Source organism: Herpailurus yagouaroundi, unplaced genomic scaffold (assembly GCF_014898765.1).
Source record: "Herpailurus yagouaroundi ecotype Mexico unplaced genomic scaffold, PumYag 141, whole genome shotgun sequence".
Lineage (NCBI taxonomy): Eukaryota > Metazoa > Chordata > Mammalia > Carnivora > Felidae > Herpailurus > Herpailurus yagouaroundi.
The window spans coordinates 54,237,523-54,259,055 of NW_024412396.1; the positions used below are offsets into that span (position 1 = coordinate 54,237,523).

At 39.3% G+C, this 21,533-nt stretch overlaps 1 protein-coding gene across 5 annotated transcripts in view; it reads right to left on the reverse strand.

The window, feature by feature from the left end:
• The window catches only part of CEP128 (centrosomal protein 128), a 398,532-nt gene that overhangs the window by 63,773 nt on the left and 313,226 nt on the right, over positions 1-21,533 (reverse strand). For 4 of the 5 annotated variants that reach the window (XM_040477908.1, XM_040477907.1, XM_040477909.1 and 1 more), the window contains one exon: positions 6,795-6,884. The exons of the other annotated variant lie outside the window; for it this stretch is intronic. In XM_040477908.1, the coding sequence (XP_040333842.1) occupies positions 6,795-6,884 (90 nt within the window). The remainder of the gene's footprint in view (positions 1-6,794; positions 6,885-21,533) is intronic. 5 annotated transcript variants of the gene reach the window in all.

Genomic DNA, 21,533 nt, shown 5'->3' on the forward strand with positions numbered 1-21,533 from the left:
AAGTAAATGGTTGCATTCTCAAACTGACAGCTACATTTTCTCAGCTCTTTTCAGAGCTGACAGATACATGGAGGAAGTCTTTACCAAATAAAAAAATGCTGGATTTGTGAGAGGAATGTCTGAAGATTCAGGAAAATAGAAAGCTATCTTTTTTTTAGGAAGATCAAGGCCACTTTTCTTCCTTTTCTCTCATCTTAAGCAGTGGGAGGAGATGTGTGAAATCTGGATTTCTTTTTTGTTTAATCAAATGAATCATTTGTCCTAAGAGGCAAAGGGGGGAACTGGTACAGAGAGCCACTCACCTCAGGTCTCTTGTGGCCCTACAGGGATCCACATGGACCCAGGACACTTAGAAGCAGCAAGAACTTGGTGCTCACTGCCGAACTCCCAGCCTCACCTAACACACAGAGGCCTTGCCTTTGGAGGACTTCTGCAATATGATCCACAACCCTCAGATTGGGAAACGGAGTTGAACGTTTCTACCCGTTAAACATTTGGTTATGTGGGTACAAGTTAAGTGAATATATTATGCAAAATCAGCCCAAAGCAGACTGTTCTTAGCAACATAATCTGTTTAATTGCATTTTGTTGGCATACTGGAGAGAACCTCACCCTCGTCCCCATAATTTTCGTGAAATAACCGCTGTTTTGTTGGTGACTTGTGTACTGTCACTTTTGAATGCTTCATAATAAATGCATATAATAATGCCTCAAGGGGGCTTTGATCTGTTGTACCAGGCATCTTATTCACAGTGCATCTGGGACAAAACCATTCAGCAATGCTTTATCATCCTTTGCAGATTGAACAGAAGACCTCATTAGATACCTTATAGAGACAGAAATAGCCTTTGGGCAGGATCACATTTATATGAACCATCTTGGAAGCCTTTAAAAAATAAGTAAAGCCACTATTTGGACCTTAAATTTTCTCCATACATTTATGGGCTCACGTTTTTCAGGATTAGCACATTTTAAAAGAACACAGACAGCTAGTTTGAAATCAGAGATTTCATATGATGTCAAAACAGTAGAATTAAATTTTGTCTGTCCTAATTCAGATCTCAGTGTTTGGCAAAGACAGACTGATATAATTTATATATTGGTGTCTTCATTTTACTTGAATATTTATTACCAGATTTAAAAAAAATACACACTGTCGTGGACTGCATGTTCATATCCTCACAAAATTCATGTATTGAAACCCCAATCTCCAATGCTATGGCATCTGGACATGTGATCTTTTGCAGGCAATTAGGTCACGAGGACAGAGTCCTCATGACGGGATCAGTGCCCTTATAAGAAGAGACACAAGAAAGTCTGCTTCTCTTTCTGCTCTCTGCCACATAAGGGCATAATGAGAAAAGTTGGCCATCTACAAGAGGCCCAGCAAGAGGGGCCTCACCAGGACCGACTCTGCCAGCACCTTGATCTTGGACTCCTCATCCCCAGAACTATGAGAAACGTTTGTTGTTTAAGCCACCCAGTCTGTGGCAATTTATTATAGCAATCCAAGCTAAGATATGTGCCTAGTCTTTCAGACTATGAACACAACTGGTCAAAGAAAACTCCATTTTGTTAAAGTATAAAGATGAATACATGATTTATTTCAGTGCAACTTACTGACGTCTTTTCATCTATAACCCACTTCATTCCAAATTGGTATTGAGACAGCTTTCTATGAAAAATGTAATATGTTACCAAAATGAGAAAATTAGGGAAACAGACAATTCAGTTCATTAACCTGAATTTAAATAATTCAATTTGCCAATCAACAGTGGCTAATAGAATACCAGCCATCGTAGCCAGTTAGTGAGACTCATCTAGATTGTAGAGTTGTTTGGTCTTAATTGTAGGCAGTAAATAAAAAGAAACTACTCCTAGTCTTTATGAACTTACTAACTTGCTTTGAAAATTTAAGAAATGCTTTCTGAAAATTTAAATGTTTGACTTCTTTTTTGGCAGATAAGGTTAGTTATTATAATTCTGTATATAAAAAAAATTAGGCTACTGCAAGTATTTATTCTCTAACAAAATATTTTCATACTTCCTCTCATGTTCTTAGCAAAACAGAGGTAACTTAAGCCAGCGCTGTGGCATTGACACAGCCCAGGAAACAAATGCCAGTATATGTCCTAGAATGGACATATAACTACACCACAATAAATTATATTGGTCTTAACCTCTCCCACTCTCACCAGAAGGGCAGCCACAGTGTTTTGTTCTTGTTGTATAATCTCCAGTTTTCATTTCAACCCAGTTTACCTTCAAGTCCAACCTGAAGGCTCAACATTTGCCCCCCTCCCCCAGCATGAACACACACTTCCGCACTTGGATCCTGAAAAGAAAAGTACTGGCGCATTGAAAGGAGGGTTAGAAGGTGGGAGGGGCCGAGGGAGAAAACAGCCTCCAGAAATAGTGAAGATACTCTCACTACAGTCATGCTGTTTCAGGTGGTTTCGATACATCAGTGGTTCTTATTTTTGTAGTCAGGAACTTTGGGTCTGAGGAAATTTGATCTTCTCCCCAGGAAAATGTACATTATCCACAACATACACATAATTCTGCACGCACTTTTAGGAGAATCGCAGACTCTTAGGGTCCCACCGATGGGCCTTCAAGTCCTTTTACTCCAAACAACACTTGAAATAAGATGTAAGAATATTGTATAAATATTCTATTAAATCGAATCTGTTCATTTCTCATGTGTGAAGTATTTCTGAAAAAATAACACTAGTAACAAGGAAAGAAACAAGTGGGAGTGGAAGGTTAAACAAAAAACAAAGGAAAAAATTCCTTCAATATTTTGAAGAAAAAGTGCTTGGGGGAAGAAAACCTGTTTTGTTGATATAAATTTTTTGTGACCGGATAATCTCCTTTCCACTATTCTTTTCATTCTACCTAAGGAGGGGGAAAGTCTAAGAAACACCTGATATGGCAACATTTAATGTTTACTCTGAAAGATTATGTATGTAGTCACTGCATAGTCATTGAGCTCCACTGTGAAGTGGTAGCTGTTCTTAACAAAGTGAATATTTCATAAAACTTCTGAGTATCAATAATGCTGTTAGACAATACACTATAATTCATTCCGGCTTGACATGTCAAGAAGGGAGAGGCATATGTACTATAAAAACACATAATTTAACTTTTTATGCTGAGGTCAGTTAACCTGCCTTGAGCTGTATATATTCCTTTGCTACTTGGTTACCATGGGTTGGTTGTACACTGGAATTTATAACTGAACCAAGGCAGTTAGTTCATTAGCATCATCGGAGATGAGAAAATATTTGTAGGTTAAATTAGGAAATGAGTGCTATATGGATCATTGGTATCTGAATCCCTGGTCATTAACAGTTTATTTGATTCATCCAAGCCAATCAAGTAGACACATGGATTCGTCTATCTCGCATCTAAGAGATGTAGAGGCCTTCTAGATCTAAACAATCTGAGTTTTGCCTCTGTTAAGTACAACTGAACAGGCCTAGTGACTTTATCACAATAATGCGGCATTTTCCAAGAATGCTTTACATATATCCATTTGCATATGAAAACCAATGGCATATTGGTATAAGAATGGTATAAGAATAAAACGAGTCTCTCACTCTTCCAAGTCTAAGGATCTTTAACAGTATAGAATAATTCTGGAAACTTCCCGAGGACTGATGGATGAATAATTTTCAAAAAGCAAGCAAAGATCCACAATGGGGACTCCCTCCATTGCTGTTCTAAATCCAAAAAGCCTCTCTTCCGAAAGAAAAATACACTTGGCTTCACCCAGAGAGACCACTGTGTGGCATTTTTCCTGTCAATGCTAACTCTATTTATTTATTTGCTTATTTATATTGTTAACTCTATTTAATTAATACTCACACTTTACCTACTACTTCTTATATGATATAAAATGAAACACAAATATGTGCATTTTTCTCTATGAATTTCCATATGGCAATAAAATGAGTGTTTTGGGGTGCCTGGATGGCTCAGTCAAGTTAAATGTCTGACTCTTGATTTAGGCTCAGTGGGCTCCATGCTGACAGTGCAGAGCCTGCTTGGGATTCTCTCTCCTCTCTCTCTCTCTGCCCCTCCCCACTCATGCTCTCTCTCTTTCAAAATAAATAAATAAACTAAAAAAAAAAAGGTGTTTCACGTAGTGATTTAAAATAAATTGAAACAAAATAAAGAGCTAAAAACCGCAAACAACCTTAATGTTGCCACGCCAAAAAAAGCTTCAAAATATAGCATAATTTGACCTTGAATACATCAAAGGAAACAATGATCTATACATAAAGTTCCATGTTACTTAAAAGTCAGATAAAATTACTGGACACTCAAGAAAAACTTTTAGAATAAGTGGCATTAGAGCAGCTTGCAGCGGTTTCCTGATCATCCAGAGTTCGTTGCACCCATCTTTTAGATATGTGTAGTCTATCTTAAAATTTTTTTTTAAAATATTTATTTATTTTTGGGAGACAGAGAGATAGAGTGCAAGCAGGGGAGGGGCAGAGAAAAAGGGAGACACAGAATCCAAAGCAGGTTCCAGGCTCTGAGCTGTCAGTACAGAGCCTGACACCGGGCTCAAACCCACAAAGCGCAGGGTCACGACCTGGGCCGAAGTTGGACACCTAACTGACTGAGCCACCCAGGTGCCCCACATGTAGTCTATCTTTGTAAATTCATTTCTCTAGCTGCTTATGTGCCGTTTTCAAATAATCTACTACAGGATCCAAACTAACAAAACGGAAACGCTGAAAAGAAAAACGCAGCAAGGTATCAACATTTTGTCTAAAAAGCTGTAAGTATGCCCTTCAACATGTTGACTTATCCAGAAAAGCCGGTTTAAAGGTATGTGTCATTTCGTAACCTAGAGGGAGTACCCAGTAACTTTCCTCATTACCTGCTTTTCACTAGGGGTGTGACAAGTCCCTGATAGAATCAGAAACAGGATTTACGAACAGAGTCAAAATATGTGCTCCACATCTCTGATCTATTCTCTCATCTACTACCAATGATAGAGATGGGAGGCAGCCAGCTGTTCTGTAGGTTTCCTGGGCAACACTCTGGTTGCATTTTTGGTTTGCGATCTTGAGAGGTGATCACTGACCCTTATACTTTGGCACTGTTTGTATCACTGTTTGACCTTGTTCAGAGAAGTTGGAGATTGCGCCTACACCAAAGTGGGATGTGTGCATGTGTCTGTGTGGTGGGGAAGAGGAAGATATGGAAAATGGAGCTGTGGTGATTTATTTTGACAGATTTCACACTGGAAAATGCAGCCTGAGAGGTGAAGTAGGGTTTTGCTTGAAATCCCTGTAAACACTTCCAGTCTGTTGTGTAACACTAACACCAAAACCTCTCAGATTTACCCTTTGTGTTTCAGATCGCAGAACAAAGCAATGAGGTTTCCTTTTTTTTTTCCCTTTAAAATGAAGAATCGAATTAAGATTCCTCTTTAACGTACAATGTGGTTCACAGGTGGCTAGAGGTTAAGACTACAAACCAAATAGAGGGCAGAAGACACAGAACTGTCTTTCTCCCAGAACTGTGCAATTCCACGGTGAGTCTGCTGATAATGGGTAACAAGAGTTCTGTGAATGACATCTGGACTGGGGAACAACTAAAAATTACTTGCAGATAATATAAAGGCTATGATGGTGGCTAGGGGCAATGCAAATGACAACCAATGTAATTTCAAAGACTGTCCCCTCAAAAGAGATGCACACACAGAAGTTGAGTAGTAGAGGGAGAAAACCAGCAACCCAGAAACCAACACACTGTATTTCCCCCCCAAAGATTTACATTTAAAAAAGTAAAGTACATGTCTCCAGTGGCGAGGTTAGTCATATATCAGCTGAATATGCTCTGAACTCTTATGCAAATCATACTGCAGTAGTGATTATGGCATAATTTATGAGTAGGTTTGTGTCAGGAAGAATTTGTGGGAAACAGTAAGGTATGCTTTTTCTTTCAGAGTGTGTATTTGACTGTCACCAAACATAGCTGGCCTAATGAGACTCCCTGAGGCTGCCATCTCCTTTGATTCCCTCAAGGGCACACATCCTCTGGGATTCCAGGTGAAGAATATTCACAAAGAAACCCACATGGAACCCACTGTCCCAAGCTCCTTCTTCCTGAATATTTCAACCCTAGCACTCGATGGTTGACTATCACTCAGGTCACAAACTGAGCCATGAAATGTTACAAGCAAACAGTCCACCTTCGGAATTAAATTGCTTACCTTTGAGCAATTCTAATAATCCTCATCTCAATTTACATGCAGTCATTTATTCAATTGTTTCAGGAATTAAAGCACCAGGAACCTATGGCTGTCTCACCCTCATTCCCATACTCCTTCCGTGGGCTTCTGTACAGTTACCTCTCACTGTTCTATACTAAAGAGAGAGGGTGCTGATAAAGATAATCAGACATAAGCAGATGGTTTCAAAATAATGTATTTGGCTGACACGAGTAAGGTTTTCCTTGCTTCCTATTCCATTTGACTAAGATCAAAACTATTATTAATCTCCATTTCCTGATATACAAGCACAGGTAGGAAGGGAAAGGTAGTTAAAGGATTTAAAATTAGCCTCAGATTATCTGTACTCTGACCATCAATGGTGCACTGTTCTTAGTATCCAAGAAAACCGAGGAAAAACCCCAACAACTTAGTTTCTAGTTACACTTCTGAGATGCATACCTGAAGGCTGACTTAACCTGCATGTCCCAAAATAAAGCAGACGTATTTTGACTATTCAGTTCCAAATATCCTAAATATTCCTACCTATGAAATACTTAACTGCTTTTTCTTCAAATTGAGCTTCATTCTGATTTTTCATTGCAGTCTGACTAGCATCTTCCCAAGATGGAATTTTAAACAGTTGCTTTGGCTGTTTGAGAGAGATGTGAGTAAAGAAAAAAAGTTGGAAAGCTCTATTGTCTTAAAACATTCGAAAGCACTATCAATAGTCATAGCTATAAAGATAACACTAATACGACTATAATAATTTTTAATGAATTTTTAATTTCTGCATTTAGAAAATTATGTCACACTGTGCTCTTAAAATGTTTCCCCAAATAATTCCTTACTCAACTTACATGCACAAATTTTAGGGAAATCATTACTTGAAGTTGAAAACAGTTTATTCTTCAGGATTATAGAGCTCAAGTATCCTCAGACTGTCTTGCTTTCACATCAAACATCGTTAGATGCAACTAATCCTAAACTCCAAAGTCTACAATGGGAAGGAATAAATAAGGTGGGAGTTTGCTAGCAGGCACACCTGGGCAACTTTAGTCAGTAATGAAAGCTACTTTTAACACTTACAACTTACTTGTTGACAACGGACCACTGATACAGTGTGATTTTCGGAGTTCAGGAAGGTCTGATCACTCAAAATTATGCTTTTCTCCCATTTGCAAAATTATTAGAAATTCTACCAATAGAAATTTATTCTTTGCCTCCCCCAATCTAGTTCATCTTTTAAAAGGCAACAGTCTTGGGAGAGAAAACCATTAAACTAGTTCATTCTAAGGCCGTTCTAACCTGCTGCTTGTTTTTATAGGTCCGTGAGCTAAAAATGGCTTTTACGCTTTTATTTGGCTGAAGAAAAATCAAAGTAAGAATAATATTTTATGACATGTGAAGATTACATGGAATTCAAATTTCAGTTTCCCTAAATTATTTTTATTGGAACACAGTCCATTCAGTTCTTTACATATTGTCTATGGTTGCTTTCTTTCTATAGTGGCAGAGGTGAGTCGTTGGGAGACAGCACATAGCTTGTAAAATTGAAAATATTTAGAATCTGGCCCTTCACAAAAAGTTTGGCAACCCTCTGTTCTAAGGTGTCAGTATCCCATAAAAATTACTTACTGTCTCACAGAAGGAGGTCACCCTATAGCAAAACAACCCCTGTAAGCTTCTGGAAGGAGAAGATAAGGTGAAACACATTGACCAGGGACAAGAAACGAAAGACGACAGGAATCAGAAAAATTTTACCCAAATTTTAAACTTTATTTATTTTTTTAAAATTTTTTTAGCGTTTATTTATTTTTGAGACAGAGAGAGACAGAGCATGAATGGGGGAGGGTCAGAGAGAGGGAGACACAGAATCCGAAGCAGGCTCCAGGCTCTGAGCGGTCAGCACAGAGCCTAACGCGGGGCTCGAACTCACAGACCGCGAGATCATGACCTGAGCTGAAGTCGGACGCTTAACCGACTGAGCCACCCAGGTGCCCCTAAACGTTAAAATAACATTTACAGGTGCCTGGGCGCCAGTCAGTTAAGAGTCCACCTTTGGCTTAGGTCATGATCTCATGGTTTGTGAGTTCCAGCCCCACATCAGGCTCTCTGCTGTTAGCACAGAGCCCACTTTGGATCCTCTGTCCCCCTCTCTCCTTCCTCCCTCACTGCTTGTGCTCTCTCTCAAAAAGAAATAAACATTAAAAAAATAACGTTTAAAAGTTGCATATGCATAAATACATATATCCAGAATATAAATCATTCTTCAGGCCATGAAAGTTTCTTTTTTTTTGTCCTTTATTCCTTTTATCCATCATTTTTATTCATTCCTTCCAATGTCTTTCTTTTGTTCTTCCCTCCTTCCCTCCCTTTCACTCATTTATTCATTTAATTAATTCATCCATTCATTCACACTTATTGAGCAGATACTTTGTTGGACATTGGGTGCACAGTTATCAACAAGGGAGATAAGGTCTCTCTGCCTTCATTGAGTTTATATTCGAAAGGAGTAGACTAAGAGATAAATAAAGAGGATACTCAAACACCATGATGGAGAGTGAGGACAGAGATTTACTTTAGACAGTTTGGCCAGGTTAAATGTCCATGAAGAGGTGACATTTAAGCTGAAACTGAAAGGATGACAATGAGCCATCACTGAAAGAGCTAAGGGAAAGCATTACAGAGAGAGGAAGTAGCAAATGCAAAGGTCCTGGGTTTGTTTAATTTCAGGAGTGACAGGGACACTGGATATTAAAATATCCTTTTAAATTAGCAGTATCATAAAACTCAACACTATTTATTACAAGCTTATTATGTGCTGACAGTATTTTTCATTTGACATTCCCCAAAACTCTCAATAGGTCAACATTATTAATTTCATTCATTTTGAAAGTCAGAGAAGTAGACTCAAAGACATTAAATGTAGTGAATTCCACATTGTGGTTGAGCTGAGACTGCACATTAAGAAATACATATATGTGTATATTTATATATATATGTCTATAAAGATGATACCTTTTTTTATTACCATGAGAACTATATTTTGTGTGTGGCAGAGGTTAGGTTTCATACTGGAGGAGTGTTCTAGAGCCTCTTTCTCAAAATTACACAGGCCAGAACAGCATTCCAGAACCCTAATTTTAATAGATGTCAGGTGACAGTGTAACAAAACACATACTATATCACAATAAAATTTAATGTTCAAATAAAAACCATTATTTGCACACATTCTTACAGTTATTTACCATATCCTCAAAAGGGATTGTATTTTTGCCATATGCGTTTCTAAAGTGAGTTGCAACTGCTTCTATTTCTAGGTGTGATATTAGGCCATTTGAAGACACACAGCCAATACCACTGGGGAAATATCAGAAAAAAGGGTAAAGAAAAGCAAAGATCTAAACTTAATTAGCTGTGATGCTGTGCAGCTAAATGGCACCTCTATTGTGCTGGTCTCCCAATTCTTTCAGGTCTAGGCTGCAGGAGTTAGATTCATTACAGAGCTCATAAATGGCCTCTGCTCCCCCACCCCTGTTTTACTGGTGACAAATTTATTAGTTCTTTTCTAACAGTGAAATGAGAACTAGGGATTTCAATTACACCCAGAATGTAGTAAAGGCATGGAATCTCTTGTAGGTAATATTTTTCTATTCCATTTTATGAGCAAATATAGAAGTACTGTTAATAGACATTAAATGTTATTTATTAGCATGCTAATAAGCCTTCACACTTTTAAAAGTAAACATTAAACTTCTAACAAATTAAATTTAGAAGAGTAAGTGTAATGCAGATACTCTGGAAAAGGAATGCACTTCAGAATCAATTTTTAAAAACCCAAATCATCAGTGATTATGATAAAAAGACAAAGATATGAAGAGATGCTTATTACTCATTCTTTCAGCTCATTTTAGTTTTATCACTTTTTCCACAATTCAAAATTTATGCAAACGTTTTCAATGTTGCCTTTAATTTTTGCCAGAATATTTTGAACCTGGTTTAAAACTGAAATTGAAGAAGCCCAAGGAGGGCTTTAGTAACAACTTTCTTTGGTCTGTTTGTTTAAAGCATGATGAATAAGCAAAAAGAAAAGGTGCAGAATGGAAAAAGAAAAATGACCCTTCTCCTTCCTAGAAGTGTTTGAGATTACTGGATTGCTCATAATCGTGCACCAGGAAGTGAAAGTTTCCTCACATGCCAAGAGACAAACACACACACACACACACACACACACACACACACACACACACACACACACAACACACACACACACACAGCCCAGTTGCCATGTATACATAAAGCTTAGAGCCTAAGGGTTTGTAAATAGTTTTAAAGTTAAATAGAAAAGCAGTAAGGAGTTTCACTAATATTAGTCCCCAGTATTATCTGATTTATTTAATGCATTTTGTACAAGTCATTTACCTTCTTATAGTCTTTTCTTTTTTATTTATATATGAAATTTATTGTCAAATTGGTTTCCATACAACACCCAGTGCTCATCCCAAAAGGTGCCCTCCTCAATACCCATCACCCACCCTCTCCTCCCTCCCACCCCCCATCAACCCTTAGTTTGTTCTCAGTTCTCAACAGTCTCTTATGCTTTGGCTCTCTCCCACTCTAACCTCTTTTTTTTTTTTTCCTTCCCCTCCCCCATGGGTTCCTGTTAAGTTTCTCAGGATCCACATAAGAGTGAAACCATATGGTATCTGTCTTTCTCTGTATGGCTTATTTCACTTAGCATCACACTCTCCAGTTCCATCCACGTTGCTACAAAAGGCCATATTTCATTTTTTCTCATTGCCACGTAGTGTTCCATTGTGTATATAAACCACAATTTCTTTATCCATTCATCAGTTGATGGACATTTAGGCTCTTTCCATCATTTGGCTATTGTTGAGAGTGCTGCTATGAACATTGGGGTACAAGTGCCCCTATGCATCAGTACTCCTGTGTCCCTTGGATAAATTCCTAGCAGTGCTATTGCTGGGTCATAGGGTAGGTCTATTTTTAATTTTCTGAGGAACCTCCACACTGCTTTCCAGAGCGGCTGCACCAATTTGCATTCCCACCAACAGTGCAAGAGGGTTCCCGTTTCTCCACATCCTCTCCAGCATCTATAGTCTCCTGATTTGTTCATTTTGGCCACTCTGACTGGCGTGAGGTGATACCTGAGTGTGGTTTTGATTTGTATTTCCCTGATAAGGAGCGACGCTGAACATCTTTTCATGTGCCTGTTGGCCATCCGGATGTCTTCTTTAGAGAAGTGTCTATTCATGTTTTCTGCCCATTTATTCACTGGGTTATTTGCTTTTTGGGTGTGGAGTTTGGTGAGCTCTTTATAGATTTTGGATACTAGCCCTTTGTCCGATATGTCATTTGCAAATATCTTTTCCCATTCTGTTGGTTGCCTTTTCGTTTTGTTGGTTGTTTCCTTTGCTGTGCAGAAGCTTTTTATCTTCATAAGGTCCCAGTAATTCACTTTTGTTTTTAATTCCCTTGCCTTTGGGGATGTGTCGAGTAAGAGATTGCTACGGCTGAGGTCAGAGAGGTCTTTTCCTGCTTCTCCTCTAAGGTTTTGATGGTTTCCTGCCTCACATTCAGGTCCTTTATCCATTTTGAGTTTATTTTTGTGAATGGTGTGAGAAAGTGGTCTAGTTTCAACCTTCTGCATGTTGCTGTCCAGTTCTCCCAGCACCATTTGTTAAAGAGACTGTCTTTTTTCCATTGGATGTTCTTTCCTGCTTTGTCAAAGATGAGTTGGCCATACGTTTGTGGGTCTAGTTCTGGGGTTTCTATTCTATTCCATTGGTCTATGTGTCTGTTTTTGTGCCAATACCATGCTGTCTTGATGATGACAGCTTTGTAGTAGAGGCTAAAGTCTGGGATTGTGATGCCTCCTGCTTTGGTCTTCTTCAAAATTCCTTTGGCTATTCGGGGCCTTTTGTGGTTCCATATGAATTTTAGGATTGCTTGTTCTAGTTTCGAGAAGAATGCTGGTGCAATTTTGATTGGGATTGCATTGAATGTGTAGATAGCTTTGGGTAGTATTGACATTTTGACAATATTTATTCTTCCAATCCATGAGCAGGGAATGTCTTTCCATTTCTTTAAATCTTCTTCATTACCTTCATAAGCCTTCTATAGTTTTCAGCATACAGATCTTTTACATCTTTGGTTAGATTTATTCCTAGGTATTTTATGCTTCTTGGTGCAATTGTGAATGGGATCAGTTTCCTTATTTGTCTTTCTGTTGCTTCATTGTTAGTGTATAAGAATGCAACTGATTTCTGTACATTGATTTTGTATCCTGCAACTTGGCTGAATTCATGTATCAGTTCTAAGCAGACTTTTGGTGGAGTCTATCGGATTTTCCATGTATAATATCATGTCATCTGCAAAAAGCGAAAGCTTGACTTCATCTTTGCCAATTTTGATGCCTTTGATTTCCTTTTGTTGTCTGATTGTTGATGCTAGAACTTCCAGCACTATGTTAAACAACAGCGGTGAGAGTGGGCATCCCTGTCGTGTTCCTGATCTCAGGGAAAAAGCTCTCAGTTTTTCCCCGTTGAGGATGATGTTAGCTGTGGGCTTTTCATAAATGGCTTTTATGATCTTTAAGTATGTTCCTTCTATCCCGACTTTCTCAAGGGTTTTTATTAAGAAAGGGTGCTGGATTTTGTCAAAGGCCTTTTCTGCATCGATTGACAGGATCATATGGTTTTTCTCTTTTTTTTTTGTTAATGTGACGTATCACGTTGATTGATTTGCGAATGTTGAACCAGCCCTGCATCCCAGGAATGAATCCCACTTGATCATGGTGAATAATTCTTTTTATATGCCGTTGAATTCGATTTGCTAGTATCTTATTGAGAATTTTTGCATCCATATGCATCAGGGATATTGGCCTGTAGTTCTCTTTTTTTACTGGGTCTCTGTCTGGTTTAGGAATCAAAGTCATACTGGCTTCATAGAATGAGTCTGGAAGTTTTCCTTCCCTTTCTATTTCTTGGAATAGCTTGAGAAGGATAGGTATTATCTCTGCTTTAAACGTCTGGTAGAACTCCCCTGGGAAGCCATCTGGTCCTGGACTCTTATTTGTTGGGAGATTTTTGATAACCGATTCAATTTCTTCGCTGGTGATGGGTCTGTTCAAGCTTTCTATTTCCTCCTGATTGAGTTTTGGAAGAGTGTGGGTGTTCAGGAATTTGTCCATTTCTTCCAGGTTGTCCAATTTGTTGGCATATAATTTTTCATAATTCCCTGATAATTGTTTGTATCTCTGAGGGATTGGTTGTAATAATTCCATTTTCATTCATGATTTTATCTATTTGGGTCATCTCCCTTTTCTTTTTGAGAAGCCTGGCTAGAGGTTTGTCAATTTTGTTTATTTTTTCAAAAAATCAACTCTTGGTTTTGTTCATCTGCTCTACAGTTTTTTTAGATTCTATATTGTTTATTTCTGCTCTGATCTTTATTATTTCTCTTCTTCTGCTGGGTTTAGGCTGCCTTTGCTGTTCTGCTTCTATTTCCTTTAGGTGTGCTGTTAGATTTTGTATTTGGGATTTTTCTTGTTTCTTGAGATAGGCCTGGATTGCAATGTATTTTCCTCTCAGGACTGCCTTCGCTGCGTCCCAAAGCATTTGGATTGTTGTATTTTCATTTTCGTTTGTTTCCATATATTTTTTAATTTCTTCTCTAATTGCCTGGTTGACCCACTCATTCGTTAGTAGGGTGTTCTTTAACCTCCATGCTTTTGGAGGTTTTCCAGACTTTTTTCTGTGGTTGATTTCAAGCTTCATAGCATTGTGGTCTGAAAGTATGCATGGTATGATTTCAATTCTTGTAAACTTATGAAGGGCTGTTTTGTGACCCAGTATATGATCTATCTTGGAGAATGTTCCATGTGCACTCGAGAAGAAAGTATATTCTGTTGCTTTGGGATGCAGCGTTCTAAATATATCTGTCAAGTCCATCTGATCCAATGTCTCATTCAGGGCCCTTGTTTCTTTATTGACCGTGTGTCTAGATGATCTATCCATTTCTGTAAGTGGGGTGTTAAAGTCCCCTGCAATTACCACATTCTTATCAATAAGGTTGCTTGTGTTTATGAGTAATTGTTTTATATATTTGGGCGCTCCAGTATTCGGCGCATAGACATTTATAATTGTTAGCTCTTCCTGATGGATAGACCCTGTCACTATTATATAATGTCCTTCTTCATCTCTTGTTACAGCCTTTAATTGAAAGTCTAGTTTGTCTGATATAAGTATGGCTACTCCAGCTTTCTTTTGGCTTCCAGTAGCATGATAAATAGTTCTCCATCCCCTCACTCTCAATCTAAAGGTGTCCTCAGGTCTAAAATGAGTCTCTTGTAGACAGCAAATAGATGGGTCTTGTTTTTTTATCCATTCTGATACCCTATGTCTTTTGGTTGGTGCATTTAATCCATTTACATTCAGTGTTATTATAGAAAGATATGGGTTTAGAGTCATTGTGATGTCTGTATGTTTTATGCTTGTAGTGATGTCTCTGATACGTTGTCTCACAGGGTCCCCCTTAGGATCTCTTGTAGGGCTGGTTTAATGGTGACAAATTCCTTCAGTTTTTGTTTGTTTGGGAAGACCTTTATCTCTCCTTCTATTCTAAATGACAGACTTGCTGGATAAAGGATTCTCGGCTGCATATTTTTTCTGTCTAGCACACTGAAAATCTCGTGCCAATTCTTTCTGGCCTGCCAAGTTTCAAAAGAGAGATCAGTCACGAGTCTTATAGGTCTCCCTTTATATGTGAGGGCACGTTTACCCCTTGCTGCTTTCAGAATTTTCTCTTTATCCTTGTATTTTGCCAGTTTCACTATGATATGTCGTGCAGAAGATCGATTCAAGTTACGTCTGAAGGGAGTTCTCTGTGCCTCTTGGATTTCAATGCCTTTTTCCTTCCCCACTTCAGGGAAGTTCTCAGCTATTATTTCTTCAAGTATCCCTTCAGCACCTTTCCCTCTCTCTTCCTCCTCTGGGATACCAATGATGCGTATATTATTTCTTTTTAGTGTATCACTTAGTTCTCTAATTTTCCCCTCGTACTCCTGGATTTTTTTATCTCTCTTTTTCTCAGCTTCCTCTTTTTCCATAACTTTATCTTCTAGTTCACCTATTCTCTCCTCTGCCTCTTCAATCCGAGCCGTGGTGGTTTCCATTTTGTTATGCATTTCGTTTAAAGCGTTTTTCAGCTCCTCGTGACTGTTCCTTAGTCCCTTGATCTCTGTAGCAAGAGATTCTCTGCTGTCAGCTATACTGTTTTCAAGCCCAGCGATTAATTTTATGACTATTATTCTAAATTCACTTTCTGTTATATTATTTAAATCCTTTTTGATCAGCTCATTAGCTGTTGTTATTTCCTAGAGATTCTTCTGAGGGGAATTCTTCTGCTTGATCATTTTGGATAGTCCCTGGCATGGTGAGGACCTGCAGGGCACTTCCCCTGTGCTGTGGTGTATAACTGGAGTTGGTGGGCGGAGCCGCAGTCAGACCTGATGTCTGCCCCCAGCCCACTGCTGTGTCCACAGTCAGACTGGTGTGTGCCTTCTCTTCCCCTCTCCTAGGGGCGGGATTCACTGTGGGGTGGGGTGGCCTGTCTGGGCTACTTGCACACTGCCAGGCTTGTGATGCTGGGGATCTGGTGTCTTAGCTGGGGTGGGTAGGCAAGGTGCACAGGGGCAGGAGGAGCAGGCTTAGCTTGCTTCTCCTTAGGTGATCCACTTCAGGAGGGGCCCTGTGGCAGCAGCAGGGAGTCAGATCCGCTGCCGGAGGTTTGGCTCCGCAGAAGCGCAGAGTTGGGTGTTTGCGGGGAGCGAGCAAGTTCCCTGGCAGGAACTGGTTCTCTTTGGGATTTTGGCTGGGGGATGGGCGGGGGAGATGGTGCTGGCGAGCGCCTTTGTTCCCCACCAAACTGAGCTCTGTCGTCAGGGGGCTCAGCAGCTCTCCTTCCCTTTGTCCTCCAGCCTTCCCGCTTTCTGAGCAGAGCTGTTCATTTATGACCTCCCAGACGCTAAGTCGCGCTCGCTGTCGGAACACAGTCCGTCAGGCCCCTCCGCTTTTTGCAAGCCAGACTCGGGGGCTCTGCTTGGCCGGCGAGCCGCCCCTCCGCCCCGGCTCCCTCCCGCCAGTCCGTGGAGTGCGCACCGCCTCGCCGCCCTTCCTACCCTCTTCCGTGGGCCTCTTGTCTGCGCTTGGCTCCGGCGACTCCGTTCTGCTAATCCTCTGGTGGTTTTCTGGGTTATTTAGGCAGGTGTAGGTGGAATCTAAGTGATCAGCAGGACGCGCGGTGAGCCCAGCGTCCTCCTACGGTGAGCCCAGCGTCCTCCTACGCCGCCATCTTCTCCTCTTATAGTCTTTTCTTAAGAAGCTAAGAGGTGAGTTAGTATTTTACCACACCAAATTCTTAATATATTTTTCAATGAATCATTCTCTTAGAAGAAAAAGATGGAAGAAATCCAAAGAAACAGAGGCCAAGAACCTAAACAAACAAACAAACAAACAAACAAACAAACAAAGTGTGGAGGTTGTGTTCTCCATAAGCTCTGGAGGCATTGAAACACAGTAGTACAGAAGACAGGCAGATTCTAGTGTAAGTACTAGCCCTGCCAACTACTGGCTGAGCAAGCCAGGGATGTTCTTCATCTGTAAAATGAAAATAAAAGTATTTATCTTCTAGAAGTATCACAAGGAATCAATGACATACATTTAGAAGTTTCAGCAGCATATGACACAAAAGTATTGTCTACCATTAATATCATTCATTAACAGGCCAGAGGGTCATTTTTTTCTTCTCTTTTGATGCACAGACCATCAAGCCTTTTGGATCGATTTAGCAAAACCTTGACAGGAACTAACACTTACTAAATCAGTATTCGTTAATAATTAAAACATAATATTAGTGAGTTTTCAAGACCCCAGTCTGGGGAAATCTTTTGCAATATTTCTTTACATTCTGGAGAATGTGCCAGAGATAAGGATGGGAGACAGCTCTACAAATGAGAACTATAGTTGCTTACAATGATCTCCTATTAATACTTAGAACCTCAGAGATTTGTTTTATTTTTAATTTTTTTAATGTTTATTCATTTTTTGATAGAGAGAGAATGTGAGCAGGGGAGGAGAGAGAGAGAGACACAGAATCTGAAGCAGGTTCCAGGCTCTGAGCTGTCAACACACAGCCTGACGTGGGGCTCGAACTCATGAACTGTGAGATCATGACCTGAGCCGAAGTTGGATGATTAACCAACTGAGCTACCCAGGCACCCCTAGAACCTCAGAGATTTCACAGTCAATGGAAATGGTTCCAACCAGAAATGTATTATTGCTAACCATTTGTTCCCAAAACTGTTGCACACTATAGCATTCCTTAGAACGCTGTTTTCACAACTGTCATTGTTATCAGGAGGCAGAAAAATGGAGTGTTAATGGCCTGAATATTTGTGTCCCCCCCAAATTTCACAGGTTGAAATCCTAATCCCGAATGTGTTATCAGGAGATGGGGCCCTAAGTAAGTGATCGGTCATGAGGGCAGAGCCCTCCTGAATGGGCTAGTACCCTTAAAAAAAGATTCCAGAGTGTACTGTCTCTGCTCCTATGATCCAGGAAGTGGCTGGATACTGAATCTGAATCTGCCAACATTACTACTGAACATAAACAGTCAAACTGCCTAGACCCTAGACTTCCTAGTCTCCAGAACTGTGAGAAATAAAGGTTTCTAGTTTAAGACACTCAGTCTATGGTAGTTTTGCTATAGCAGCTCAAATGGCAGACACACTATTATTTATCCAAAGTTTGAGGCCTATCCAGGGACGTGACTGAGGAGAATAAGTAGATGCACACATAAAAGAGACTGGTCCTGAAGTAATTACTTAAACTGTAACCCAAATGAAACTGCCACAAATTGTAAGGTGACAGTTGACTACTCCGGAAGCGTGGCAAAAAATCCCAGACAAGCTCAACACTGCAAAACATCGTAACAGGCTTAGATGTTTTTCATTTTTCATAAGAAAACATAAGCCATTCTTCCATCAGCCGCAGTGTTCATGGAGCCCACGGTTCAGACTGTGACAAAGGCCCTAAGGGATATTTTCTGGAAGTGTTGCTTTTCATGGAGTCCACTGCAAAGGGGCTGGTATATGGAGACACATAAAATAAATTCCCCCCTTGTGGGAACAATTTATAAAATTTGTAACACTCAGTTGGCTCATTTTCTCTACCAAGTTTTTATAAAACTTTGTCACAGAGTAAAATTTGGGCACTTGAACTCAAAAATTACACTTTATATTTGCATTTTAAAAATGTTTCCAAAGGGCGTCTGTTTGTTTTTAGAGGCTTCTGTAGAAGCTTGACTCAAAGGAAGGAGGCTGCTGAATCCCAAACACTTGTGCTTTGCATCTCTTTGGATAAACAGAACCAGTCACACTTTCATATTTCTTTTATTCTCAAAGGCCATGGTCTATTAATCAACTTCCATACATTCAGACATAGACTACTTCGCTTTCAGGGTATTCTATTTTCCAGTTTTACTGCTATAGATTCAGAATTAAAATTAAGTTGCGAATTTTAGGTAAAATAGAGTGATAAAATTTAGTGGTCATTAAAGTTTCAAGTAGAATGTATTTTACTGAGCTTGGTTCCCTGTACTCCTGAGGCCTCTTGACATAGTAAATGGAAGTGTGCAAATCTAATTGGCTGAGACCTTGCTTGACCCTAATACAGACTGCTAACGTTTCATCTCTGGTGAGACCTCATACCGAATTTAAGCTTGGTAAGCTTCTTTACCTTGAGCAAACAGATTTTAATGGGCCATTAAGCCACCCAGCCCTGAAAGTGGCAAGTGTTGCCCAATCCTCCAACCCCCATAATCACCCATGTTTTGCATGGTTTATGTCATTGGTTACAAACAGGTATGTTTTTTTAAATCATATATCACAAAAAGAAATACAGACATACAGTGATTTGCCTACATTCTTGCATCTTGGGAAGAATATGTAGGTGTGCATTACGTGCTGATTTCCAGAAGTATGGAAGTTGCATTTTAACTCTCATGAGTTATCCTATGGAGGAGCAGGATACTGCATTTACCTTCTAGTTTAATAAAGACTTGAACAATCAATCATAATCTATCAATTTATTCAAATTGGGACTTCTAAAAATGTACCATAGAATATTCTAAGCAAATTACAACTTCCAAGGAAATTTAAGAATTGCTTTAACCAATCCTTCAGTTCTTCTAGAGATTCAGTGTTAGAACAGAGCATCCTACTTCATCCTTACTTTCCCTTCTAAATAAACTCAAGGACTCTTAGCAGCCCATCTCTGCATTTCTACCTGTAATCTCTAAAGTCCCCAAATCACTATGTGGTTTGAAAGTACAGGCTGTGGGCATTCTACAGTCAGGAAGAAATGACTGACAGCAAAATCGTGGAAATTATCCAGTTGGCCTGTTGACTATCCCAGTTTATCACATGGTTGTTCACCAGGAGGATTGGCCATCTATGGGTACTACTCAGATATTAATGCACGATCCTGCCAGCCTCCGCCAGGGTGATTTATCTACCCATGTCAGCTTTTTGTCTTTGGTGTTTTTCTTGCCCAGTTTATTCCCAATGATGTATCTGCCAACTCTACACCGGAATTCTTTTGCATATTATAATTCCCCTATATTAATATTTATTAGACTTGTTCCAAAAGAACTAAGAAATTCAATTCTATTTTTTCCTCAAACACCATGTTGTCATAGGCTATTCCATAAGTAGCTGAAATGAAGTAATGGCTGAGGAAAAGATTATCTTCTCCTTCCACTCATTTCAAATGCTTTCCCTGAGCACTACTGGAGTGACAAAAACAAAATCAAACACCTGCCCCTCCACTCCCCCAAAGTTTCTAAAAATATAGATCAAATCCTTCAAATGGCAGGTTCCAGCTATTTTTAAAAGCTACCTGGGAAAGAAATTAAGTATAATTATGGGTCATCTGAAAAACAGCATGTCACAGCAATGCCACTTAATATCCTTCAAGGGCATCTGTAGCTTCTGAAATGTCTCAGAAAAAAATATATTACTGCAAAAAAAACCCCACAAACCCAATGCTTTTAATTAAATGAAGGATTCAGCTCATTTCTAATGAAAATACTGATACTAAAGAAACTGTGTCTAGAAATATTTGTGACATTATTTATAGATCTTACAACTAGAAAGTTTCCTTCCTTTTTCCTCTTAAAAAATGATTGATGTTCATATTTGGCCCATATAATCAATTTCATTATCGCCACATTGTGACTTTTCACTGTTTCATTTCACTGTTTCATTATATTTAGTAGCTATCCAAAGACACAACACTCTCTTTAGCATAATCTGACTAAAATCTTCATTTAAAGTCATGATTGCCCATGGAGGGAGTGAGTAGAGTCAGAGAGAGGGAGAGGGTGGCTCTGGGAAGGCAAAGGGACATTTGTTACTTTATTCCATTATGCAGCACCATGTCTGGTGCACAGTAGGTACAAACAATAGTCAGTGTGTGGAATTAATATTTATAGAAGACCTGCAGGCACCAAGGTTTATGCATTTCTTATCCCAATTAATCCTCTCTAAGGTCCTTTTAAGTCAGTATTATTACTGTCCCCAATTTATAGACATGGATATTGCCTCAAAGTGAAGTGAAGATGGCTTAGTAAAAGAGGAAAGTGAATAGGAAAAATTACGTGGACAATCATCTGGTTTTATCTTATTTGACATAAAATGAGTTAGCATGTGAGGCGGGCATATGCGTTTTCCAGATACTCTGTTTAGTGACTGTCTGTCCTAGGTAGCATTTTGAAGCTTTTTGTAACCAAGCAGGGTACTCCTTTGGTGTGATTTGCGCTCTGGGGTTCACAAAGCAAGAAAGTGATGAAAGGTAAGTCAGGTAGGTTGGTAGTTGACAAAAACGAAAACAAAAAACAATAGCAGCACCTACCATTCATTACCAGTCATCATAAGTAAGGTGGCAGTCACTGAATATTTTTCACCTAAATTGAGGGAAACGGATTACCTTTTGTGTCTATTTAAAACATTTCAGCTGATCTCAGAGAGGATTAAATAAAGGATTTGCTTGTTTCAATATACCTAAAACCCATATGCAAATAGGACTCTGATACCATACCACACATTTATGGTCAAAGACAATACTTTGTTTTTAAGAAGAGCAGCAAACAATGTAACTGCAAATGAATGCCACACACACACACACACACACACACACACACACACACACACACACAC